This window comes from Vespula vulgaris, chromosome 3 (genome assembly GCF_905475345.1).
Source record: "Vespula vulgaris chromosome 3, iyVesVulg1.1, whole genome shotgun sequence".
In the NCBI taxonomy this organism is placed as follows: Eukaryota; Metazoa; Arthropoda; class Insecta; order Hymenoptera; family Vespidae; genus Vespula; species Vespula vulgaris.
Window position 1 is genome coordinate 1 of NC_066588.1, and position 27,090 is coordinate 27,090.

Here is a 27,090-nt window from a genome sequence, read left to right on the forward strand (position 1 = left end):
CAGACGCAACCCAGACGCAACCCAGACGCAACCCAGACGCAACCCAGACGCAACCCAGACGCAACCCAGACGCAACCCAGACGCAACCCAGACGCAACCCAGACGCAACCCAGACGCAACCCAGACGCAACCCAGACGCAACCCAGACGCAACCCAGACGCAACCCAGACGCAACCCAGACGCAACCCAGACGCAACCCAGACGCAACCCAGACGCAACCCAGACGCAACCCAGACGCAACCCAGACGCAACCCAGACGCAACCCAGACGCAACCCAGACGCAACCCAGACGCAACCCAGACGCAACCCAGACGCAACCCAGACGCAACCCAGACGCAACCCAGACGCAACCCAGACGCAACCCAGACGCAACCCAGACGCAACCCAGACGCAACCCAGACGCAACCCAGACGCAACCCAGACGCAACCCAGACGCAACCCAGACGCAACCCAGACGCAACCCAGACGCAACCCAGACGCAACCCAGACGCAACCCAGACGCAACCCAGACGCAACCCAGACGCAACCCAGACGCAACCCAGACGCAACCCAGACGCAACCCAGACGCAACCCAGACGCAACCCAGACGCAACCCAGACGCAACCCAGACGCAACCCAGACGCAACCCAGACGCAACCCAGACGCAACCCAGACGCAACCCAGACGCAACCCAGACGCAACCCAGACGCAACCCAGACGCAACCCAGACGCAACCCAGACGCAACCCAGACGCAACCCAGACGCAACCCAGACGCAACCCAGACGCAACCCAGACGCAACCCAGACGCAACCCAGACGCAACCCAGACGCAACCCAGACGCAACCCAGACGCAACCCAGACGCAACCCAGACGCAACCCAGACGCAACCCAGACGCAACCCAGACGCAACCCAGACGCAACCCAGACGCAACCCAGACGCAACCCAGACGCAACCCAGACGCAACCCAGACGCAACCCAGACGCAACCCAGACGCAACCCAGACGCAACCCAGACGCAACCCAGACGCAACCCAGACGCAACCCAGACGCAACCCAGACGCAACCCAGACGCAACCCAGACGCAACCCAGACGCAACCCAGACGCAACCCAGACGCAACCCAGACGCAACCCAGACGCAACCCAGACGCAACCCAGACGCAACCCAGACGCAACCCAGACGCAACCCAGACGCAACCCAGACGCAACCCAGACGCAACCCAGACGCAACCCAGACGCAACCCAGACGCAACCCAGACGCAACCCAGACGCAACCCAGACGCAACCCAGACGCAACCCAGACGCAACCCAGACGCAACCCAGACGCAACCCAGACGCAACCCAGACGCAACCCAGACGCAACCCAGACGCAACCCAGACGCAACCCAGACGCAACCCAGACGCAACCCAGACGCAACCCAGACGCAACCCAGACGCAACCCAGACGCAACCCAGACGCAACCCAGACGCAACCCAGACGCAACCCAGACGCAACCCAGACGCAACCCAGACGCAACCCAGACGCAACCCAGACGCAACCCAGACGCAACCCAGACGCAACCCAGACGCAACCCAGACGCAACCCAGACGCAACCCAGACGCAACCCAGACGCAACCCAGACGCAACCCAGACGCAACCCAGACGCAACCCAGACGCAACCCAGACGCAACCCAGACGCAACCCAGACGCAACCCAGACGCAACCCAGACGCAACCCAGACGCAACCCAGACGCAACCCAGACGCAACCCAGACGCAACCCAGACGCAACCCAGACGCAACCCAGACGCAACCCAGACGCAACCCAGACGCAACCCAGACGCAACCCAGACGCAACCCAGACGCAACCCAGACGCAACCCAGACGCAACCCAGACGCAACCCAGACGCAACCCAGACGCAACCCAGACGCAACCCAGACGCAACCCAGACGCAACCCAGACGCAACCCAGACGCAACCCAGACGCAACCCAGACGCAACCCAGACGCAACCCAGACGCAACCCAGACGCAACCCAGACGCAACCCAGACGCAACCCAGACGCAACCCAGACGCAACCCAGACGCAACCCAGACGCAACCCAGACGCAACCCAGACGCAACCCAGACGCAACCCAGACGCAACCCAGACGCAACCCAGACGCAACCCAGACGCAACCCAGACGCAACCCAGACGCAACCCAGACGCAACCCAGACGCAACCCAGACGCAACCCAGACGCAACCCAGACGCAACCCAGACGCAACCCAGACGCAACCCAGACGCAACCCAGACGCAACCCAGACGCAACCCAGACGCAACCCAGACGCAACCCAGACGCAACCCAGACGCAACCCAGACGCAACCCAGACGCAACCCAGACGCAACCCAGACGCAACCCAGACGCAACCCAGACGCAACCCAGACGCAACCCAGACGCAACCCAGACGCAACCCAGACGCAACCCAGACGCAACCCAGACGCAACCCAGACGCAACCCAGACGCAACCCAGACGCAACCCAGACGCAACCCAGACGCAACCCAGACGCAACCCAGACGCAACCCAGACGCAACCCAGACGCAACCCAGACGCAACCCAGACGCAACCCAGACGCAACCCAGACGCAACCCAGACGCAACCCAGACGCAACCCAGACGCAACCCAGACGCAACCCAGACGCAACCCAGACGCAACCCAGACGCAACCCAGACGCAACCCAGACGCAACCCAGACGCAACCCAGACGCAACCCAGACGCAACCCAGACGCAACCCAGACGCAACCCAGACGCAACCCAGACGCAACCCAGACGCAACCCAGACGCAACCCAGACGCAACCCAGACGCAACCCAGACGCAACCCAGACGCAACCCAGACGCAACCCAGACGCAACCCAGACGCAACCCAGACGCAACCCAGACGCAACCCAGACGCAACCCAGACGCAACCCAGACGCAACCCAGACGCAACCCAGACGCAACCCAGACGCAACCCAGACGCAACCCAGACGCAACCCAGACGCAACCCAGACGCAACCCAGACGCAACCCAGACGCAACCCAGACGCAACCCAGACGCAACCCAGACGCAACCCAGACGCAACCCAGACGCAACCCAGACGCAACCCAGACGCAACCCAGACGCAACCCAGACGCAACCCAGACGCAACCCAGACGCAACCCAGACGCAACCCAGACGCAACCCAGACGCAACCCAGACGCAACCCAGACGCAACCCAGACGCAACCCAGACGCAACCCAGACGCAACCCAGACGCAACCCAGACGCAACCCAGACGCAACCCAGACGCAACCCAGACGCAACCCAGACGCAACCCAGACGCAACCCAGACGCAACCCAGACGCAACCCAGACGCAACCCAGACGCAACCCAGACGCAACCCAGACGCAACCCAGACGCAACCCAGACGCAACCCAGACGCAACCCAGACGCAACCCAGACGCAACCCAGACGCAACCCAGACGCAACCCAGACGCAACCCAGACGCAACCCAGACGCAACCCAGACGCAACCCAGACGCAACCCAGACGCAACCCAGACGCAACCCAGACGCAACCCAGACGCAACCCAGACGCAACCCAGACGCAACCCAGACGCAACCCAGACGCAACCCAGACGCAACCCAGACGCAACCCAGACGCAACCCAGACGCAACCCAGACGCAACCCAGACGCAACCCAGACGCAACCCAGACGCAACCCAGACGCAACCCAGACGCAACCCAGACGCAACCCAGACGCAACCCAGACGCAACCCAGACGCAACCCAGACGCAACCCAGACGCAACCCAGACGCAACCCAGACGCAACCCAGACGCAACCCAGACGCAACCCAGACGCAACCCAGACGCAACCCAGACGCAACCCAGACGCAACCCAGACGCAACCCAGACGCAACCCAGACGCAACCCAGACGCAACCCAGACGCAACCCAGACGCAACCCAGACGCAACCCAGACGCAACCCAGACGCAACCCAGACGCAACCCAGACGCAACCCAGACGCAACCCAGACGCAACCCAGACGCAACCCAGACGCAACCCAGACGCAACCCAGACGCAACCCAGACGCAACCCAGACGCAACCCAGACGCAACCCAGACGCAACCCAGACGCAACCCAGACGCAACCCAGACGCAACCCAGACGCAACCCAGACGCAACCCAGACGCAACCCAGACGCAACCCAGACGCAACCCAGACGCAACCCAGACGCAACCCAGACGCAACCCAGACGCAACCCAGACGCAACCCAGACGCAACCCAGACGCAACCCAGACGCAACCCAGACGCAACCCAGACGCAACCCAGACGCAACCCAGACGCAACCCAGACGCAACCCAGACGCAACCCAGACGCAACCCAGACGCAACCCAGACGCAACCCAGACGCAACCCAGACGCAACCCAGACGCAACCCAGACGCAACCCAGACGCAACCCAGACGCAACCCAGACGCAACCCAGACGCAACCCAGACGCAACCCAGACGCAACCCAGACGCAACCCAGACGCAACCCAGACGCAACCCAGACGCAACCCAGACGCAACCCAGACGCAACCCAGACGCAACCCAGACGCAACCCAGACGCAACCCAGACGCAACCCAGACGCAACCCAGACGCAACCCAGACGCAACCCAGACGCAACCCAGACGCAACCCAGACGCAACCCAGACGCAACCCAGACGCAACCCAGACGCAACCCAGACGCAACCCAGACGCAACCCAGACGCAACCCAGACGCAACCCAGACGCAACCCAGACGCAACCCAGACGCAACCCAGACGCAACCCAGACGCAACCCAGACGCAACCCAGACGCAACCCAGACGCAACCCAGACGCAACCCAGACGCAACCCAGACGCAACCCAGACGCAACCCAGACGCAACCCAGACGCAACCCAGACGCAACCCAGACGCAACCCAGACGCAACCCAGACGCAACCCAGACGCAACCCAGACGCAACCCAGACGCAACCCAGACGCAACCCAGACGCAACCCAGACGCAACCCAGACGCAACCCAGACGCAACCCAGACGCAACCCAGACGCAACCCAGACGCAACCCAGACGCAACCCAGACGCAACCCAGACGCAACCCAGACGCAACCCAGACGCAACCCAGACGCAACCCAGACGCAACCCAGACGCAACCCAGACGCAACCCAGACGCAACCCAGACGCAACCCAGACGCAACCCAGACGCAACCCAGACGCAACCCAGACGCAACCCAGACGCAACCCAGACGCAACCCAGACGCAACCCAGACGCAACCCAGACGCAACCCAGACGCAACCTATTTTGCAGAAAAAACCTTCAGTCACAACCTCGAACACAACCTCGGACACAACCTTCAGACACAACCTCGGACACAACCTTCAGACACAACCTTCAGACACAACCTTCAGACACACCCTCGGACACAACCTTCAGACACAACCTTCAGACACAACCTCGGACACAACCTTCAGACACAACCTTCAGACACAACCTCGGACACAACCTTCAGACACAACCTTCAGACACAACCTCGGACACAACCTTCAGACACAACCTTCAGACACAACCTCGGACACAACCTTCAGACACAACCTTCAGACACAACCTTCAGACACAACCTCGGACACAACCTTCAGACACAACCTGCAGACACAACCTTCAGACGCAACCTCAGACACAACCTTCGGACGCAACCTTCGGACACTACCTTCAGACGCAACCTTAGACCCAACCTTCAGACACTACCTTCAGACACAACCTGCAGACACAACCTCAGATCCAACCTTCGGACGCAACTTTCGGACACAACCTTCAGACGCAACCTCAGACCCAACCTTCAGACACTACCTTCAGACCCAACCTGCAGACACAACCTCAGACCCAACCTTCAAACACAACCTTCAGACACAACCTCAGACTCAACCTCAGACACAACCTTCAGACAATACTTTTTCTACAACTTTTACAGAATTTTCTCACAAGTTTTACGCACCTTTTACGTAAGTCTCACACAACTTTTACACACATTTTGGACATCTCACACCACTTTTGCACAACTCTCATACAGTTCTTATACGTCTCTTTTACAATCTTTCCACAGCTTATGCCGCATAATTTAACATGAAACAGAAGGAAGTCTGATAGAATACTGAACGCAAATCAGACGTACTGCAGGCGGAATGTCATCGAAGCTCAGTCGTGTCTCTTATTCAATAAAGACGCAAGCTTGATGTAACCGTTTTCTTTTTAGACGATTATTCAAAGGCGTCGTATAAATGATCAATCACAAACATTCAAATTCTGATGTCTACTTATAGTTTTTCCTCTGTTTAATATTACATAATAAAATCACACAAATATCATGCAATAAAATTAAACAAATAGTATATATTAAAATGAGACAAATATTATACAATAAAATCAGGCAAATAGTATACAATAAAATGAAACAAATATTATACACTAAAATCAGTCTGAGAGTGATTACACGGAAATTACGGAGGCCTGCTACCTGTTTTAGAAAATGGCCGGTAGAGGCACTCTACGCTCTCATTCGTACGTACACACTTACGTTCACACCCATATGGCGGTGCCCCTGGGATTATGCAAATATGTTGTCATTTATCGATTCTACGTAATATTTAGAAAAATAAGCTGGGCATTACAGATAAACAGGAAAAACCAATCGATTACCTAAGAGAGAGGAACATAAGAAAAATAATTACTTCATATCACTGGATGGTTTTTATGCGATTACTGTGGAATTACGTCGAACCACTGTAAACCACCATAATACGTACTAGAATTTTTGCAAAATTTGTAAGGGTTACATAGAAACGAGCTTTATGGAAATGCTGGTGGTTACGCCGATTTTTCGATAATAACGCAAACGCCCCACGGACTATGCTAATTGCTGTTTATTAAATAACTACGTTAATATCTAGGATTAGTAAGTTGGTGGATGAAGATACCGTGGAAATTACACGGACATTTAGGAATTATGCAAAATCGACAAGCATTTTGACAAGCATTAGGTAGAAACAAATTTATTCGCTTATGCGGACACTATGACGTTACGCCTGACGCTCGGAGGCCACCTAAATACGTTCTAGGATTGACGACAAATCTATGAGGATATACAGAAATGCTGCACTTTATGAAGACGCTGGTCGTTACTTGATTCGTAGGAAATAACGAATATGCCCCTGGGATTATGCAACGATGTTGTCGTTTAAGTAACCTCTCTAGAATCTAGGGAAATAAGATGGGTACTACGGATAACCTAGAAATTACGTCGGTATATTAGTAATTATTGAAGACAGATATTACATAAGAATAAAAAATAAAACACAAATACTTACTTCAAATCGCCAGTCGGATAAGCCAAAATCTGTAAGGGTTACCCAGAAACGATGAGCTTTATAAAGATGCTGGTAGTTCGTATAGTCTACGTAAATAATGCAACCGCCTCAGGGACTATTCAAAAATGCTATCGACTAAATAACCTCGTTAATATCTAGAATTAATAAGCTGATCGTTACAGATATCCTGGAAATTACACGGTCATCTAGGAGTTAGGAAAAATCGACATCCATTACGGAAAAACAATATACTTGAACGAAATCACGAGATGGTTATGCGGAAAAAAATGAGATTACGGAGAAAGCTCGGAGGCCAAAAATGTCGTTTAAGTAACCTCGCTAGTATCTAAGAAAATAACCTGGGTATTGCTGATAAACCTAGGAACTACGTCGGTACGTTAGGAACTATTGAAAAACCGAGGGATTACCTAAAAAGAAAACGGACAAATACTTCTAATCACCGGATGGTAAAGCGAAGACAGTAGGGTTATGTCCCACGCTGTAGATTGCGTACTTAGATTTTTGTAAAATCTGTAGGTTACGCAGAAATGCCGGACTTTATGAAAATGCTAGTAGTTACGCAAATTCGTCGGATATAACGAGTGCCCCGCGGATTATGCAAAAAAAAATGCAGTCGATAAAATAACCTCGGTAATATCTTCGATTAATAAGCCGACAATTGTAAATACACGGGAACTACACGGTCATCCACAAGTTATCGAAAACCGACAGGAATTTACACAAGTATTACGTACAAAGGCAAGTACTTACGCGAAATCACAGGGTGGTAATGCGGAAACAATCGGATTACGCCGCATTCTCGGAGGCCACTTAAATACGCCCTATTACCGACGCCAAATCTACAAGGATTACACAGAAACGCCGCATTTCCTGAAAACCCTAGTATTTACGCAGATTCGTCGGAAATAACGCGAGTGCCCCACAGATTATGCAAAAAAAATGCAGTCGATCATATAACCTCGGTAATATCTTCGATTAATAAGCCGACAGTTGTAAATACACGGGAACTACACGGTCATCCCCGAGTTATCGAAAACCGACAGGAATTTACACAAGTATTACGTATAAATGCAAGTACTTACGCGAAATCACAGGGTGGTAACGCGGAAACAATCGGATTACGCCGCATTCTCGGAGGCTACCTAAATACGTCCTATTACCGACGCCAAATCTACAAGGATTACACAGAAACGCTGCACTTCCTGAAAACCCTAGTATTTACGCAGATTCTTCGGAAATAACGCGAGTGCCCCACAGATTATGCAAAATAAATGCAGTCGATCATATAACCTCGGTAATATCTTCGATTAATAAGCTGATAGTTGCAGATACACATGAAAGTACACGGTCATCTACGCGGTCATCTACGCGGTCATCTACGAGTAAAACCCTAGTATTTACGCAGATTCGTCGGATCTAACGAGTGCCCCACGAATTATAAAAAAGGAAAAAAGAAAAAATGCTGTCGTTTCAATAACCTAGCTAGTATCTACGAAAATAAGCTGCTTAGAGTATTCTACGAATAACGCAGCTGTTAAGAATGTCAAAAAGAAAAACCTCCGACAGGCATTATGAAAAAAGAAAAAAGAAGTACTTTCGACAAATCTCGGGATCGTTATGTAAAAATACGTTACGCTACGTTACACTAGGGCTTTCAAATCGTGCAAAGGTTTCGCAAAATCGCTTGGCGTTGTAAAGAAGTTGGACATTGCAACGATTCATCGGAAGTACCCCTGGGACTATGCAAATATTCTGTCGGGTAAGTAACCCATCTAGTATCATGGAAAATAAGCTAGGGCTCTAAATACCCTCCAAATTACGATATACGCGAAGAATTACGCGACGAATAGAGATCACGTTAAAAAAAAAATACGGTCGATAACTAAGTGATAATGTGGAAACGTTAGAGTTAAGTAGACACGCTAAAATGAAGCTAAATACACGCCACGGTTTACACAGAGACGTTAGGCTATATAAAAACGCGGATTCTTCGGATAAAACGAAAATATCCCGAACTATGAAAAAAAAAAAAATGCCGCAGTTTAAATAACTTCGCTGGTATCTAGGAAAATGAGCTGCGGGTTGCAGATACTATGCAATTTACGCAACACGCGTAGAATTACGGAACGAACATAAAGGCAGTAAGTGAGAAAAATACTTACTGCAAATCGTTGGGTCGCATCTGGATTACACCGAAGTTGGACCACAGAAGTTCGGCTGAATACACGCAAAGGTTTACACAAAATCTGTAAGGATTATATAGATACGGTGGGCTTCATACAAAAAAAAAGAAACTACTGATTACGCGCATTCGTTCAAAACGACGCAATGCCCTCAACATTATGCAAAAAAAATACCATCGCTTCAGTAATCTCGATAGTATGTAGGTGAATAAATAACTCCGAGGTTGCAGATAACCTGAAAAAGACAAAACTCTGGGTGTCCACGTTGGACGTTGCGAAAAATCGACAGGACTTACGTGTAAAAAAAAACCCATACCTTGCCAAATGGATACTTACGCCGAACCACGTAGTGGGCGAAATCGCTGGGTTGCGTCTGGCAGAGCCAGAGAATTTACCTAAATAAGGGTTAGGGGTTTACGCAATATTTCTAAGGGTTACGCCAATCTGTTCGGAATTACGCAACACGCTTAATTACGCACGAATGGATTCACGGTAGTTGAAACGCTCTACCATGCCCTAAAATTTCCGGTACACGCGTTGGACCGCGTTGAACCGCGCTAAACCTAGATCATTTTTATTTTTTGTCGTTTTACAATCATTTAAGCAATGTACGCTACATATGTACGCTCGGTAGTATCAAACTAATATTTACAGAATACAACCCCGCCGCTCAAGCTTTATACCGCTCGTAGTACGTAGAAAATAATTTTAATCGAACGTTTCGCAGAACAGAAATCTGCTTACATACTGCCTTCTATTTAAGCTTCTTTTTTTTCGACGCTTTCTTATTACAATGATAAAAATAATATTTTTTCTTTTTTAGTATATGAGCATTTCAATTATTCGCGAAGCTGGGGTCACGCGATATCCTAAGAATCGTCTAAAAAGATGTTTGTTGTTACGGATAAATACTGGACGACGGTTTTCGATACGCCCGACGGTGGTCTAAAATTCTCTTAACGCATCAAATTTATGTATGCTTTCTATCACTTTACAATTATTTAAAGAATCTATAATATACGATTGGTCGATATAAAATAAGATTTAAACAATAATACAACCGCTTAAACGTTGCACCGCACGTAATATCTTGTGAAGTATAAAACAATTTTATGTTAACATTCCGGAAAGAAATCAACTGATGTACTACCTTCCAATTGAAGTTTCTTTTTTTCAACGCTCTATAAACTCCAACAATATTATAACAATGATTCTAACAAATTTGTTTCTATCTTGTAATTTTTCGTAAAACATCGCAATTATGCGCAAGACTAAAGCAGGGGAATCGTTTGAAATGCTGATGGTTACGCAAAACGCTGAGAATTGAACAGAATACGACGTTAGGGATTGCGCAGGTACGCTGAGGGTGTCGCAGAAACGCTTAAGGGTATCGTGCAGGATCGCTTAGGGTGTCACGCAGGATCGGTTAGGGTGTCGCGCAAAAACGCTCAGGGTATCGCAGAAACGCTCAGGGTATTGCAGAAACACGCTTAGGGTATTGCAGTATCGCTTAGGGTGTCACGCAGAAACGCTTAGGGGTGCGCAAAATCGCTGAGAATTACGTAGAACGTTGGAGCTTAAGCGGATTTAAAGAAGCAATACGCACGAAGGAGAGGCGAGTCTTCTTTCGGTTCGGTAAAATGAAGGAAGCGTTGTTTTCCTGCTGATTTTAACCCAATGGAAGATTCTTCAAAATTCCATCCTTCGTTATTGCTTCCATCGCATCTTCCTGGCTCCTTTCCTTTCCTTTCTCATCTTCATATTCATAATAGATCCTAGAGGAAGGAGGCTTTCCTATTTTAGGAAAATAATAAAAATGCAGTATTGAAACCTATAATAAAGTACATGGCGATAAAAAATACTAAAATATCATTAAACAATGCTAACCATGAGTCGCAATTTTACAAAGACCATTTCCAACTAGAGCGTTGAATTGTTCTTTTACCCGTATCCAAACAGTAGAACGAAATTACAACATAGGCTTCCTATAAGAAAAAAAAAAAGAAAAAAAAAGAAAAAAAATTAACAAAGTTAATAAAAATAGTGTTATAATAAAAATATCAAAATGTTAAGTATTCCTCATCAGACAAGAGAATAAAGAACCATCTTGCTCTAACGAGCGTGATACTTAGGAACTGCTATCCGGGAATCCACGACCCAATTAACACATATATTTCGATTTAAGCAGTGTTCGTTCTGTCGTATACTATCGACGAAAAGCCTATCGTTTCTATTTCGCAGCGATATTTCAAGAGAGACCATATGACTCGTTGAAATAGTGTTATTTAAGACGCGTTCGCTTACATAGATTTTTTCATCGATTAAAGGAATGAAGTTACGATAAAGTTATCCAACTTGAATAAACTTTGAATTATCAGCTACTCGATGTATATTAAATGAAAAATGTAATCGGAAGAAAAATATACTCCGATGTAAAAGTATCGTTAACAGAACACTGTTTAATCGAAGAATGAATGTGTAAACAGATGTCAATTCTGTTCGACTGTAACTAAATTCACCATGCTTATTTCAAGGAACACGGGCCACGATGCATTGTTAACAATAACGGACGAAATCGCAATGCCTATACCCTGAAAAAATAAATGTAGAATTAGCTAAACGTTATCGTAAAGGGTAACGTGAAAATAAATAATAATATATGTCAACTATTGCTTATCAGTTGTCGTCCTGTGTCCAATACCATTGCTTATCATAGATAAGTAAAACTGATGACGAAAATTTTGAACTTCATACTTCTTTCTTTCTATCATCGAAAATAATGATTCCTTAGCTGGTTGTTAGATCAAGGAACGCTTCCTTCCACGATTTAAGTAGCGTTCGTACTGTCAAGATGTCAATTCTGTTTGAATGTAACTAAATTCGTCTTGCTTATTTTTAAGAAAATTAGCCACGATGTAATGTCAACAATAACGAAAGAAATCACGTCTACATCCTGAAAAAGTAAATATAGAATTAAGTAAACGTTCTAATAAATATTATACTAAATATTATAGTGACAATAAATAACTATTTTTTTCAACTAACGCTTACCAGTCGTTGTTGTGTGTCGAACACCATTTACTATCGTAAATAAGTAAAATTGATGACGAAAATCTGGACGTCCTACCTCTTCCATTCTATAATTGAAAGTAACGATGACTTAGATGGTTATGTTACGTTAAGGAACGTAGTAATATATGTTATATTTCGTAATTGAGCGTGATCGATGTTAATAAATTTACCAGCGAAAATTGTTTTCGATATTCTAGCGGTATATAAAATAGGAGTGTACGTTAAATAAAATATTCTAATTACCTGCAATCAACGAGAGAAAAAAGCTTGGTCGTAACACGTGCCAATAATTATTCAAAATGATGGATTCTGAGGCAGCAAGGGGGCTGTGGACCGCCGCGCTTGCGCATTACGTCACCTTTGCAATGGCTTCCCCACGTGCTTGTAACATTTCGATCTATTTGTACGAAAATATCGGAATATTAAAAATATGATATAAATTTTTCAATTTAATATCTCTCAAAATAAAGCTCCTAGGCGTGAAAACTATATTTTTAAGGAAAATGTACATAAGCCTGCATGCAATTACATATTTCTCCTAGATCATTCCTATATAATATCTTGTAGAATTTCTTCTAAGATCATATCTAAGTAGAGCGCAGGTCTGCACTATTAATGGTCGAAAAAAAGAAAAAAAAAGAATGAAATCAAGAAGATCGGTTTTCTGAGAAACCCACAATAAAATAAACTGAAGAATACAAAACGAAATACAGCTGCAGTAAAAGTATGAATAATTCAAAAATATCTTACGGCTAAAGAACTGTCAACCGCATTACAGCAATCAGGAAACGATCCGTCGAATGATACATCCACTCCGTGATTTAAGCAGTATTCGTTCTGTCATGTACTATCGACGAAAAGTCTACAATTTTTATTTCGCAGTGATATTCCAAGACGGACGAGACGACTCGTTAAAATAATGTAGATTAAGCGCGTTCGCGTACATAGATTTTCCCATCGATCGTCCTCGACGTGAGATCAATTAACGACATCTGAAGCAGGTCTAAAAAATAAGGAGGAGAGTAGAATGTCCTCGGTTATTTTATAATGCTGGACGAGGGCAGAGCAACCAGCGTAAATGCACAGAAAATGGTACGAGACAAATCTCGACCATAAACACGTGCTCGATAAAAAGTGGGTTGCGTCTAGAAAGATTCAACTGCGCGGTGACGACCGTGCAAAACTCCTCCCTATCCTGATGATGTCGATTATTAATCACATGACGACGATGAAGGTTGAAAGAATCCATATAAAATCCACTAATGTAAAATTAAAGAAACAATGTTACATCAACGTTATTCAATTTGAATGAACTCTGAATTATCAACTATTCCACGTATATAAAACGCACTTCCCAAAAAATGTACAATCGAACAAAAAATATACTCTGACGGCAAATTACTAAAAGAAGTTTCGCTGAAAGAACACTGCTTAATCGAAGAATGAATGTATAAACTTAAACGGAAGACGTCTACTCTGTTGAACTCTAGCCGAATCCATCTTGCTTCTTTCTAGGAACACAGGGCACACTGTATCGTTAACGCTCACGAACAAATTCACAGAATCTACGCCCTGAAAAGGTAAATATAGAATTAACTAAACCTTCCCGAAAAGATTAATGACAATAGCAATATTTTTTAACTACTGCGCACCACTCGTCGTCCTGTATCGAATATCACTTCTTATTGTACGTAAGTAAAATTGATAATCCGGACATCGTACCTCTTCCATTCTATAATCGAAAAAACGATGGCTTAGATGATTATGTTAGGTTAAGGAACGCAGTAGAATAAGTTATATTTCGCAATTGAGCGTGATCGTTATTAATAAATTCACTCGCGGAAATCGCATTTTTGGTATTCATCGCTGTATAAAATCTGAGTGAACGTTAGATAAAATATTCTAATTAACTAATAATTCTAATTAACGAGAGGACGAAGCTCGGTTGCGACGCGTGCCACGAACTAATTCGGAATGGCGGATTAAGCGGCAGGAAGGAAGCTATGGACCGTCCCGCGTACGCGTTACGTCATCTTTACAATGGCTTCCCCACGTGTTTGTTGTTTCGATCTGTTTGTATAATAATATGGAAACGTTAAAAATATGATATACGAAATTAAAAACTATCTAAACGGATATCTTGCTGCATCAAACTGTGAAAATTAATGATTTCGATTTGATATCTGTAGAAATAAAGCTCGTAAACGTGAAAATATATTTGTAAGAAAAATGTTCGTGCGCCCGCGTACGATTATTTTTCATATAAATGTATATTATTTTCAATGTTCGTACGAGGAAAGTATTAATTCTGAAGTTTCTGCTTTTAGAAAGAGAGTAACCATCCGATTCGTTCAAAGGTCCGTTTTTATTGACAGTCCATCACTCGTTGTTTTATGTTGGTTTACGCCAACGATAAATACAGGTATAATTTTTTAACGATTTTGACGAACGAGATCGCTTCAAAGATGAATATTCGAGTGAGAATACGATTCTTCCGAACTTTCAAATACGCGCTTCGTTTTGTTTGAAAAAATCGTGTCAAAAAATGATGTTTTCTCGACGATAATTCACGCATAAAAGTAAAGGATAAGGTTAATTTTAAAATTAGATAGTTTAAATCGTCGTTATAGCAAAGTCTCGTTGCGCGCACGTAAGTTTGTCTGTTTTTGAATACATACAAAGAGGCTCTTCGTAGAAAAAGAAGGATAACATTAGTATATAGATAATAGCTTAAAGATTCCTTTACCTATTGTTTCCGGCAAACAACGAAAGAAAAACCGGTCGAGCGTGATAAATTGTTGTTACCACGTGTGTATATATACATCGTATACAATTCGGAGAATTTGGGAAGTCTTGTAGTGAAAAGTATTTGTAAATAAACGAGGGACGATCGGAGAGATCGACCTTGGCACGACTTCTCTCCATTCGTCGTCCTTACAACGCGTTAGTCGCAGTATTCCTTCCTCTCGGCAGCTGTCTGGACGTGTTTTATCTAGATAAGGCATAATTCTAACAACGCTTGCAGCGCGTAAGTATTCCTGGAGTATTTCTCTTAACTTAATTTACGTTAATAATCCGATTGGTACTGGATATAACTTTGTTAGAAATGATAAATATTAATAATGAAACTCAAGTTGCAAGAGACATTTATAACCCTTTATTACGGTTCTTTAAACTTTTCCCATAGCTTCGAAATAATAATTTTTTTGTTGCTAAAGAATCTGGCGACCAATATACACTTGCTATTCCGTATATCATCGAAGACTATAATATTGAAATATAACTATGAAATATAAGGCTATAATATTAAAACGTAAAATAATCGTCTGCATATCGATATCCTAGAACGATTTTCTATCTAACAAGTTGATGCGATGTAAAACTGCTTCGTGTATATATCTATATATAATTGTTTTCTCTATCCGTTTGCCGTTCTTTTCCAGCACGTACAACTTTTGGAAGCCTAAAAAGTGTGACATTGTTTGGTAGGACATAAAATTAATTGCGTGTGTGTATAGGAGAGAACCATATAAGAAGTATGCATAGATGTGTGCTTGTGTGTGTAGGGGCGTGTGTATTCGAAAATCAAATGTAATACGAAATACGATATATGAAGTATAATTAATGGCAAATTATTAATTGATACATCGTTAAAAAGTGAAATGACACCGCCAAAAATAAGACAAGATAATTCGAAATAGAAAGCGTTCATAGAAGACACCGATTTTATTTTTGCGAATATTTTTTAAACGAATTCACAACTAGTGAATATTCATGTACGTGTACTTTAAATAAAATATTCTAATTACTTGCAAGTGATGACCGGACGAAATTTGATCAGAAAACGTGCCACAAAATAATTTTAAAAACATAGCGGATTCACCTGCAGTATAATTTACAAATACGTAGTATAAATTTACAAATTTTGCAATATAGAGTCAAGTAGTATATGTATAAGACAAGCATAATAATGAAATGTTTAATGCGTTAGACCTTAATAGAATTTATAAATAGATATTGACGATTAATACAATCAAATTAACTGACCAACTTATACGATGCCGCCAAAAATAGACGTGTCGCGATACCAGCGCTCCTATGTTCATACGTACATATTATTGAAGTATAGGCATGAAAAACAGAGACATGTAACGAGGTGCTTATTTTTTGTTTGGTATTCAATTACCTTAGTGTCAAGAAATATTTCGTGTATTCGTTGTTTAATGTTATTTAGTCAAATAAGAAAAATCCTAGGGTCTCTATGAACGATGGATTTGTTAGGATCTATTCTGAACTCTATGGAAAAGCCACCTACAGTGAATAACAGACAAAAGGCACTAATGAAAAGTCAGTTAAGAAATGTAACCTAAGCTTTTGCTTTGCATGTGTGATAAAGTGATTTGTGTGTGTCATTTAATCATTTCATATTACACAGAACAACAAGAGGAATATCAGAAGCATCAGAAAGCAGAATCCGAAAGGTTGAAGATTTTTAGAAAAAGGGTAAAAACAATACAATCGCTAATACATGTAATTTTACTATATTATTGCTCTAAAGTTGTTTAATTTGTAGGTAGAAGAGAAAATGAATAAGTTTCTTCAAGATGACAACGCAAAAGAGTATAAATTTCCTGCAATGGATCAGATTCATAGAAGTATAATGTATATAAACAAATTGCATTGAAACAAATACATCTTTATATTTTAATTGATTTCATATCCAACTTTATTAGACATGATGTTGCCGAAGTTGCAAATGTTTGGGCATATTCGTTTGGAGAAGAAGGTATTGACCGTTACATTATGATCTTCAAAAGGGAACATGCTCCTTCCGAAGATCAATTAAATACTCTTCGGAAAGGTGAAGAATGGAACGAAGAAGTAGCAAAAAGGATACAAGAAGAAAGACAAAGACAAGCAAAAGAGGAAGAAGAGGCGTCAAACTCGAAAAAACGAAAAGAGAATTTTGTTCCAAATAGTTATTATAAGGATAAATATCAGCATATAATTGGAAAAGAAGCAGCCTTGGAAGCTGCTAGAAAAACGGAAGCTAATAGCAGTTATGGTTGTGGTAAGTAGCATTAACATGTCGCGTTGATTTCAATAGGCCCCAAACCTGGGCATCTTGCAATAATATATTCTTTCTAGTACCTAGCGAGAATAAAAAGGATCAACGAAGTATAGAACAAACATTAGCGGACATACGCGCAAAGAGAAGAAAATTAGAAACAAGTAATACTGCACCTAACGATAAAAAGAAGTGAGAACGTAAAGTAGTTATAATTATATTGTTCAAATTTACATAATTTTAACCGTGTTCTCTTATTCCTGCTGTAAATATTTGATTAATTGACGGTTGTCACAGAGACCATAATATGTATACCTTATACATTAAACGTTTCTCAGATTAAAATTTAGATAAAACGCATACATTTTTTTTTAATATAGGTATAGAGGATTATTAATTTAACAAAATATTTTTCATAAATAACTGTCTATATATTAGATATGAATAGGCAGTGCTACGTATACTCTCTAAATTCGAATATATTGAATTTTTATAATTAGGATGTGATAATACACACACGCACAAACATACATGTATATATATATACACGCGCGCGCGCGCGTACCCAAAACACACACACACATATATATATACAGTATTATACAGTCTTTCACTTGTATGAAAATATCTTTTGACATTGCATTAATTGATTATGTTTTCAATGACGTTGTATCATTTAAATGTATTCCGTGGATGAGTATTTAGGTACCGAAGTCCTGGGTGCAGCTTTAGGCTTCATTGGAGAGATTGGTTCAAGCACAATTTGTTCTTTGAGTACTAAAAGTTTGGTAAACTTCCGATTTGTTACACTTTTATATAATTCCAGACCTCTGTTGATTACTACATCTCTGACATAAGCCGCGTTATCTTGTACCATTCGTTTCTGAAATATAGAATAATAAAATAATGTTAAGGTGAAACCATCTGTGCATTTAACAAGTGTCACATTACCTCTTGTTTTAATTTTGGATTATTAAGAGATGTTATTAAATATTGTACTTGTGTTCTCATCAATGACAAAAGAGCAGTATCGATTGTCTGCATAAGTTCCGGGGTTGCAATGCTTAGACAATCCTCGAGAAAACTAACGTATAATTTTGAAAATGCTAGTGTATTACTGGTTAATGCGATCCAAAAATCATTCGTCAAATAAGTTTTTGGTATGCCGATACCAAGATTATCTAATTCCAATAATGAATTTTGAAGATTTTGACTACTTTGAAGATTAGTGGGGTTCCATGTATCCTCTGGAGTTTGGGCCTTCGTAACGGTATCGATGTAATTTTCACTAGTGTCTTGTATAACTTTAGACAAAGGGGATCTGAGTTGACCATCTAATTGATAACGAAAATCCATGCCTAGTTGTGTTAGCTATAAAATTATACAAGATAATAAAATGAGCGTATTGTAATTGACAAATCCACAAATCTGTTTTACTGTAAGAAAATAATACGATTTTTATATACCTGGTCACAATGACTTCTAACAGCGACAATACATTCGGCTAAAATGCTTAATGATACTTGCGGGATGAAAAGTAAATTGGTTAAGTGCGATGTCAAGTATTTTATTTCTTGACTGCACCAAACCACTAAGCCTGATATAGGAAAAGGAAAATTAATCAACGAGATCGATATTACGTAAGAATTATACATGCGACATATTGTAACTCTTACCAGAAGTACAATTTGTAGACTGTGGGAAAAGTTTCAAAAATTCTTTTGCCATTTCTGCTATATTACTGAAAGCAATTGCACTAAGTTGTCGTATGTAAGGCACAATGGCACCTTCTCTCTTTACCCTTTTAACTCGTGCTTTCAGCATAGCACTACATAATCTTAGGTACAATTTACATCCTTGAGCACTTCGATTTAATTGTATTAAAAGTCTAACTATACGTCGTGCGCTTCGTAAACCACCACCTTGTAGCGATTTTGACTCTGAGCTCAATTCAAGCTCTTTGATTAAAACATCGATCAGAGCACGTCCTCTCTCGTTAACTTTTGCTTGAATTTCCAACAAAAGAGGTGTCATTGTCGTATCTTTTAAATATGTTCTAGCTCTTTCTAAAAGACTATAAGCATCTTCAAAGTGGCGTTGTGCTATGCAAGAGTCTAAATCCTCTGCTACTTCTAATACCCATTCAGGTGGTGGCTCATGATATTCCGATTCTTCATCATCGTCCATACCTACAAACTCGCAGATAAACGGGCATATATATTATTATATGTTTGATATAAAATAAATTAATACAAACAGACAGTTGCGCACACATTTCTCGCTTATCTCTTGTGGCATAATAAAAACTAACCTAATGTGTTTGATTCCAAAGACATCGAGCGTGATGGTATGGTTTGTTTTTCCTTGGAAAGTTTATTTTTATCTGCATCGTTACTTCCGTTCTCTTGTGCCAGCTTGGCTCTCTTTGCTTGTTCGCATTTGTCCAACCATTCCTTCTGCAGCAGATAATCTCCCTTAAGTCATTTCGTATATTTGATAAATATGATTCTTGTATCACACTAACTTTACTTGTTGCGGTTGCACACTGAAATACTCTGGTATCTGGAAACGCAAGAAGTTTAAATGCCAACTTCACAGTACCCAGATCTCTAATATTAACAACAGCTAAACTTTGTAAATTGTAGACAGCTTGCATCTTATATCTGGGTGGACCTCTTCTGCCACCATTAGCTAACCAAGAGGCTATCATTAATACGTCGTTGAATAAATAAGCATGAATTCTTTTTAATGGCATCCCATCAACTGGATCTAACTCTAGAAGAGAACCTTCGTGCAAGCAAACACGACCAGCAATTTCTGCCAAATTCTGTAGCAAATCAAAATATTATTATATTCATTTTGTATTATTTATATCGTTTGTTAAATCAATTTATAACTAACCATTGCACCCTCTACATTTTCAAGTAATTGAATCAGTTTTTGTTTTTGCTCTTGCTCCTTAGTAATATTATCATTATTATTGTCTTGTTGGGATTCTGATAAATCTTCAAACATAAGGCCAGTAGTTCTGGTAGTGCCAAGTGTACTTAGTAAAGAACGCTGTTCGCTTAACAATTGCGATAACTGATACATTTCACTTTCTAAATGAGAAATTTCTTTAGCCGTTTCTATAAATTGCATATAATTTTGATAAACATTGCGCTTTAACAAAGCAGATGTATTATTTGCAAGTTCTTGAATCTTTGCACGTTGCTGTCGAAGTTCATCCGCACCAACGCATTGCGCACTTAGATCCTTAACAACTAAAAAGGTATTACTTGATCAAATTTGTGTCAAATATGCATTGCTATAAAATGCACAATAAGATAACAAATAATTGTAAAACAAAATAAACACTTATTTTCTTTAGAATGACATGATGTATCCTTCAATATGAGATAATATTTTTGCCAGTATAAGGTTAAGATAGATAAAGATACATTAAAAATATGTTTACACAAAGTTATGTTCCTTACATTTCTCCGCATTAAAATCTTCTGCTGCAAAAACTTTAGCTAAATTTTCTGCCATCGTATTTTGCACTTTATTAGTTTGTGTTACTATTACGATTCACCTATAATAATTGCAAGAGTCATACGGTTGTACTCTAATCACTAGAAATAAAGCGAGTTTATTTTATTTACACACTTCATCTCTTTCCTCTCTCTCTCTCTCTCTCTCTCTCTTTCTCTCTCTTTATGTCGATGCTCGCTAATAGTACGTACAATCTTCTAACCTATCGAACTTTGTTGAATCTGACATCTGACATTTTTCGTACAATTTATGCATATATGCGCGCACGCGCGCCTTTTATACGTAGGTGTACTTATATGAATGTATAGATATATGTATGTAAATATGAAAGATGAGAGTATTGGGTATAATAAAATTAGAAGTGTTTTTATTTATTTTATTACTCGGTAAACATTAATCCAATTCCTTTGTCATTTACTTGTTTTTCTATATTTTCTTATATTTATTTCGAATTCTAGATGAAAGGCATACATAACGCACACATTGAAAAAAAGTATTTAAAAGAAGAGAATGAAATAAAGTTATATGCGTAATTCAAAGAAAATGTGTAAATATTTATTCGAACTATAAATTTTATATACTCATAGATAAACTATGATTAGTAACGTAACCAGTGAAAAGAGGAACAGTATCGTATATAACAGCATTCTGCTCTTGAAATTTCGGAAGTTCAATAAATAAATTTTTGTATTACTTACAACAAATATTTATTATAAAATAAAATTAGTTTTGTTAATCTCTATCTTATTTCAATATGTCTTGTATTTTTTTTTGCTTCTTAATGAAAACACTTGGGAGACGATGATGAAAAGGATTAGCGTAGTCGAGGTTGAACGAGATGTTCTTGTGAAGTAGCGCAGATGGCGCTTATGACGAAATTAATAGCAAAAAGAATTGGATCCATTGATAAAAGATATTCTTTTTTTTCTTTCACGGTGACCAATTGTGCGTTGCACGATTAACTAAAGGTCATAAAAGTGAACGATTTAACTGTTCGTATGTGCGCTATCATTGTATGAAATTCAAATGAAATAAAGATAATATGTATAAAAAATCGAAGATACGAATAACATTAATCACTACTTCTTTAATCTTTCTTTTCTAAATCACGCGTTATCAAATGAATCCTTTGAATCGTTATTTCGAACGTTCAAATATATATGTATATATATATATGTGTGTATGTATATATATATATCCTGTACGATATTTCAACGAAAATATGCACCGTCGATACGAATGGACAAGTCGTAGAAACTATAGATGCACGGAACAAATATTATAATAATGAATAATTTTTAATAACGATGAAAAGTATTTACATATTTACAAGCACGTAAAGACTTATATAGTAAGACATATATAGGGACATTAACGAACTGCTTCGCACGAGAAGGAAGCAGAATTAGTTCGATACGCAATATCGTACATCGATTCCACTATCTTTTCGAACGATACCGCGATGATCATCGTGACTATATCGCGATGAGTCTTAAACAAGAATTTTACTTTCCAAGATCTTAGAAAGATAATATTGGAAAAACACTTTATATTCGACGTAACGTCGGAATCGACCTACAATTTCGCTTCTATTTTATTTTAACAAACAATACAACATCACACAAATATCATATTTCCGCTATCTCTCGTTACTTACTCGCGTACATATTATGTACTTACATTACACATTATGTAAGTACAATTCTTTGTTTTAATTATCAGAATGAGAAATGAATGATATGTATATCGTGATACGTATAGAAAATATTATGAAAGATAGATGTTAACCGATCGTACGATACAGGTAGTATTATAGAGTTAGTATGCGCGTAATACGTTCGTCAAATGAATCATTAAGATGAATTTCAATCGATCTATCTTTGCTGTATCATCTTGTTGCGTTGGCATTTCTATGCGTTTCTTACTCGAGAGAAATGAAAGAATGTTCTCGATGCTAGCTGTTGCTTATGCCGTTGCTCAAGTATTGCTTTTTCTCTTTTCTTGCATCGCACCATTAGCACAAAGGAGTAAGATTCATGGTAAAAAAAACAACTGGTACGAAAAGAAAGAATATTACAAGTACCTACAGTTTCGACGATTTAGTTCGGACAATCGTTTAACAGCCGTACGAAAAGACGGATTATTTTTACTTTAGATATGTCGAACGAGATAATATATTGTAGATTTTCTTTCTCGATCACTTCTTTTTTTATCATTGTTCACGCGTGCATGTAAATACATTTAGAGCCTAAAACATAGGTACGTCGTACCTAATACCTACTACGTAGTACGTAGTACATAGGTACAATACTTACTTTTACTTATCAATGAAGCGCGCACGGAGAGAGAGATAAGTACTCACGTTATTATTAAGTACTTGTATATGTAATGGTATTAATAGATATATGGGTATGTGCGGGGATTAAAGATTGAATACGATAGATACGATGGAATGACACATGTATCTCGGCGAAGTCGTTTACGTTGCTATATTATGTTTTCCGACTCCTTCGCGCGTTGACGGCGAGGACTGCGTGTCGACGCTGACGTCGGATCACACGACGTTGTTTTATTATCGCATAAAAACGATTCCTATACTCAAGAGGAGCATTTTCCATTTCAGCGAAGCTTCGACCGAACATCCTAAAACATATATCGGACTTTTAACGTCTTTTTACTTAACGCTTATCGATAAGTAATATCTGTTGCAATTGGAGTTTATTTGAAATTACGTTTATTACCACTGATCAAGTCGTTGCGAATGTGACTCTGTGCTCTGGTTTCGCGACTCTCCATTACAGGAGCTTTCAAAATTCGCTCGTCCCCTTCGACACTTTCCTCGTTACTTTGGAGATAAACAGCGGCTATCGTTGCTAAGCATTTCAGCTTCATGTCCCCTCTTTTAAAGTGTTTACTGGCAACTCGAAATTCCAAACCTAAAACCGCCGTTTCCAATCCTCTCGCGTCGACAGCGGTAATATGCGGACCTTTCAAGTACTGCGCGTCGGCCTGCGAATGCGATCGCATATTCGATGTTTGATACTCCTTTGTTGTTGAAAAGCACGCTTTTCGAATTGATGGAATGGATATGTTTTTGGAAAAGTTTGACACTTACGGATTCGCCATTAATGAACCACGTCAATAGAGCAGCTGGCTTCGAGGGCGCAGATGTACAATTAAGACGAACGACGTCGCCGACCTGATATCTCGATCGACCACCCGATATTAGAGGACCTTCGTTCGGTAGGACTAAAAGGAGAAAATATGAGATAAAATGGGAACAGGAAAGAAGGTAACCTTTGGTTAGAAATAAACTCACCGACTACCGTCATGTCGGCATGATCGGAAACGGTCTGAAAAGCTGGCGCTTCGGCCGACACTTCGCATCGATACCTCCCGGAACTGGAGAGATCCACGTTATTCAAGACGACGGATCTTTCCGTGGAATGATGCGTCTGAAAGCCGATAAGAAGAGCTTTACGTCGGCAACGTTTACTCCCGAACCCGCGATTAGTCGTACGGGTATCGATGCTCCCCGCATGACTCTATCGTCTAACGTTTAATGATGTTCTCAAAGTTAGTAACGCACGTTCACGTTTACGCCGGCGACGGGGAAAATTTGTACCGTCGGCTCGTCCTTCGGAACGTATCGATAAAACTCATGACCATCTTTGTACCATTTCACCGAATACAGCAGCTCGTTGTCCAGGCTAAAGTTGCACTGCATACGAATCGTTTCGTTGAAAACGACGTGTTGCGGTATTTGTAGTGTCGTCATACGAAGGGCCGTTATATCTGTAACGAACGTGCCCGATGAAAAATTTTAACGCTTTCTGATATGCACAGATACTCACGTAAGTGAACATGCGTGCATATTAAATATTCTATACGTAACTTTACTTACCTACGCACACCTGCTTTCTCTTTAATATCTCTTACACCCTCCCCTATTTTTCTAAGATCATAATATTAATTAAAGAGAAAACAATAAAAAAGAAATAAAGACCAGTGGAATAAACGCAACGGGAAGAAGTGAAATTACATTGAATGGTCAATAATATTGCCAATATGTTGAAGTAAGATATGGATCGTTTCATTTAAGTTGGGAAAATAAACGATGCAGGCCAAATAAACAAGGCAAGGCAAAATTTTATCGAAATTCAAGTCAATTGGAACGTTCCTAAGCAGTTAAGATGATATCATTTGATGAACGGTTTCGTATTATATAAGATACTGGGTCATCGCTGGAAATCTATTGGTTGTCACAATGCATTGAACTTTACTTTTAATTTCGATATTCTTTAAATGACATTATCTATAATACTTTTCATATGTCGTTCTCTCTTATCGTAGATGACAGAAAAATGGCACGGAGAATAATAAATTCTTGCAGCATCGTATTTTTTTATTCGTGACGATTCTTATGTGTATAGTGCGAGGTTTTTATACGTATGTAGACACGTGCAATCTTGAAGAAAGAATTTTCAGCATTATCCAATCACAATCAGAACGAGACTATGTATGAACGCAAGTTATATCTTCGATTCGATTCGAAAGGACGACATGATCGTCCGTCATTCGATCGTTGAAAACGTTTATGTATTCGTATGACAATCTAAAGGAAGGGCTTTTGCGATGAACTTTTACGATAAACGATCGATTGTTCTAACTAGTTTGAGAAAATGAACGTGCAAACGAACCTGAATAAATATGTAATAGGGAGAGAAGAATGAGTCTCAAGGGTAGGGTCGTACGAAACGAGTCCACGTAGCGCAGCATCCTCTCGCGAATGCTTCTCCTTCTCCAGGACGGCGCGGCGTTGAACCGATCATGGACTTTTCCACGAAATAGGGAAGAACTATTTCTCACGATATCCTTACTCTTTTCATAGTTTCAACATGGGCTTTGCTTTTCTCGCGTTCTCCTATCTTTTTCGAGGACATTAACGCGCGCGTTTTTCCTCGTCCTCGTCCACCTCCTCGTCCGCGTTCTTGTCCTCGTAGCGGATCGATCCTTTCCTTCTCTTGAACTTGGATAACATGGAGGATCGCCGATGAAAGACAAGTACCTTTAGGTATTCCCTCTTTCTTCGAGATAACACATAATTTTCTTCCTACTGGTCAGCCCACTTGACTAATTGAAAATCTATATATGTATGGCTGCGTTACACAGGTTTCCACCTTCCGCGACAAGCAGTCGGTACTGCGGCATCAGCGGAGCGGTCGCTAAATAGAAGAGGAGGTGGTAAAGCGGGACACGCGACGACTACTGCTGCCGCTTGCTGGTGGTAGTGATAGCGATGGTGATAGTGATGTTGATGGTGTGGTAGTGGTGGTGGTGGTGGTGGTGGTGGTGGTGGTGGTGGTGGTGGTGGTGGTGGTGGTGGTGGTGGTGGTGGTGGTGGTGGTGGTGGTGGTGGTGCTGGTGGTGGTGGTGCTGGTGCTGGTGCTGGTGCTGGCGGTGGTGGTGGTGGTGGTGGTGGTGGTGGTGGTGGTGGTGGTGGTGGTGGTGGTGGTGGCGGCGGTGGTGGTGGTGGTGCTGCTGCTGCTGCTGGTGCTGGTGCTGCTGCTGCCGGTGCTATCGCTGCGTCCGTCACCGCCTCCACCTCCACCGTTACCACCGCCGACGTCGCTACCGTTGGTAGTTGACGATGGTTCGCGGAGCTAGCGACGCTTCGCGAGGGTGGAGAAGCACCCGGGGATAGAGAAAGAGAGAGAGAAGAAGTGAGGCCACAACACTAGGAGAAAGAGAGAAGAGGAGTGGGAGTGAGCGAGTCGGCTTTTAGTTCGTTCCTAGGCGACTGCGCCGTTCTCCAAGTCGATGATCGCTGCAAAATCTCTCTCTCTCTCTCTCTCTCTCTCTCTCTCCTTTTCTTTTAT

General features: G+C 42.2%; 3 protein-coding genes and 1 long non-coding RNA gene across 14 annotated transcripts; 1 reads left to right on the forward strand and 3 right to left on the reverse strand.

Annotated features, from left to right (window-relative positions):
• Window positions 1-7,002: 7,002 nt before the first annotated feature.
• LOC127062257 (uncharacterized) lies at window positions 7,003-14,657 on the reverse strand. 8 transcript variants are annotated; one of them, XR_007781098.1, is made up of 8 exons: window positions 14,262-14,654; window positions 13,360-14,181; window positions 12,853-13,006; window positions 12,589-12,674; window positions 12,205-12,490; window positions 11,425-12,128; window positions 7,334-11,331; window positions 7,003-7,254 (listed from the first exon to the last, which is right to left on the reverse strand). It is a non-coding gene; the product is annotated as an uncharacterized LOC127062257 (long non-coding RNA). The 8 variants fall into 8 exon arrangements; XR_007781102.1 differs by having other exon boundaries at window positions 7,334-10,853; window positions 11,144-11,331; window positions 11,425-12,490; window positions 14,262-14,649; XR_007781099.1 differs by having other exon boundaries at window positions 7,334-7,980; window positions 8,313-11,331; window positions 11,425-12,490; window positions 14,262-14,647.
• Window positions 14,658-16,722: 2,065 nt separating this feature from the next.
• LOC127062251 (sperm-associated antigen 7 homolog) lies at window positions 16,723-18,597 on the forward strand. Its single transcript, XM_050990114.1, has 5 exons — window positions 16,723-16,956; window positions 17,045-17,112; window positions 17,183-17,271; window positions 17,343-17,680; window positions 17,758-18,597. The coding sequence occupies exons 1-5, from the start codon at window positions 16,878-16,880 to the stop codon at window positions 17,871-17,873; spliced, it is 690 nt and encodes a 229-aa protein (XP_050846071.1). The 5' UTR covers window positions 16,723-16,877; the 3' UTR covers window positions 17,874-18,597.
• On the reverse strand, window positions 17,879-21,461 carry LOC127062227 (exocyst complex component 8). Of its 2 annotated transcripts, XM_050990056.1 has the most exons (9): window positions 21,326-21,461; window positions 21,154-21,251; window positions 20,579-20,940; window positions 20,202-20,504; window positions 19,989-20,133; window positions 19,354-19,866; window positions 19,144-19,274; window positions 18,629-19,048; window positions 17,879-18,560 (listed from the first exon to the last, which is right to left on the reverse strand). In XM_050990056.1, exons 2-9 carry the CDS (start codon window positions 21,206-21,208, stop codon window positions 18,354-18,356), a joined length of 2,136 nt encoding a protein of 711 aa, XP_050846013.1. In that variant the 5' UTR covers window positions 21,209-21,251; window positions 21,326-21,461; the 3' UTR covers window positions 17,879-18,353. The 2 variants fall into 2 exon arrangements, with proteins under 2 accessions (XP_050846013.1, XP_050846015.1); XM_050990058.1 differs by having other exon boundaries at window positions 19,989-20,130; window positions 21,154-21,453.
• Window positions 21,462-22,488: 1,027 nt separating this feature from the next.
• LOC127062247 (cell adhesion molecule 2-like) lies at window positions 22,489-26,561 on the reverse strand. 3 transcript variants are annotated; one of them, XM_050990109.1, is made up of 7 exons: window positions 25,912-26,561; window positions 25,116-25,166; window positions 24,801-25,006; window positions 24,531-24,666; window positions 24,327-24,460; window positions 23,944-24,220; window positions 22,489-23,854 (listed from the first exon to the last, which is right to left on the reverse strand). In XM_050990109.1, the coding sequence occupies exons 3-7, from the start codon at window positions 24,987-24,989 to the stop codon at window positions 23,784-23,786; spliced, it is 807 nt and encodes a 268-aa protein (XP_050846066.1). In that variant the 5' UTR covers window positions 24,990-25,006; window positions 25,116-25,166; window positions 25,912-26,561; the 3' UTR covers window positions 22,489-23,783. The 3 variants fall into 3 exon arrangements, with proteins under 3 accessions (XP_050846066.1, XP_050846064.1, XP_050846065.1); XM_050990107.1 differs by lacking the exon at window positions 25,116-25,166 and having other exon boundaries at window positions 25,912-26,558; XM_050990108.1 differs by lacking the exon at window positions 25,116-25,166 and having other exon boundaries at window positions 23,953-24,220; window positions 25,912-26,535.
• Window positions 26,562-27,090: the final 529 nt, after the last annotated feature.

Bases quoted from the DNA above. Each gene is read 5' to 3' on its own strand.
- LOC127062251 (XM_050990114.1), top strand. From the start codon at position 16,878: ATGGATTTGTTAGGATCTATTCTGAACTCTATGGAAAAGCCACCTACA. The intron at 16,957-17,044 runs GTCAGTTAAGAA...CATATTACACAG, and splicing joins ACAAAAGGCACTAATGAAAA to AACAACAAGAGGAATATCAG. The intron at 17,681-17,757 runs GTAAGTAGCATT...TATTCTTTCTAG, and splicing joins TAATAGCAGTTATGGTTGTG to TACCTAGCGAGAATAAAAAG.
- LOC127062227 (XM_050990056.1), bottom strand. From the start codon at position 21,208: ATGGCAGAAAATTTAGCTAAAGTTTTTGCAGCAGAAGATTTTAATGCG. The intron at 19,867-19,988 runs GTTAGTTTTTAT...GCGAGTTTGTAG, and splicing joins TTTGGAATCAAACACATTAG to GTATGGACGATGATGAAGAA. The intron at 19,049-19,143 runs GTATATAAAAAT...ATAATTTTATAG, and splicing joins TTAGAAGTCATTGTGACCAG to CTAACACAACTAGGCATGGA.
- LOC127062247 (XM_050990107.1), bottom strand. From the start codon at position 25,990: ATGCTGCGCTACGTGGACTCGTTTCGTACGACCCTACCCTTGAGACTC. The intron at 24,667-24,800 runs GTGCGTTACTAA...ATCGGCTTTCAG, and splicing joins TCGCCGGCGTAAACGTGAAC to ACGCATCATTCCACGGAAAG. The intron at 24,221-24,326 runs GTAAGTGTCAAA...TCGCATTCGCAG, and splicing joins GGTTCATTAATGGCGAATCC to GCCGACGCGCAGTACTTGAA.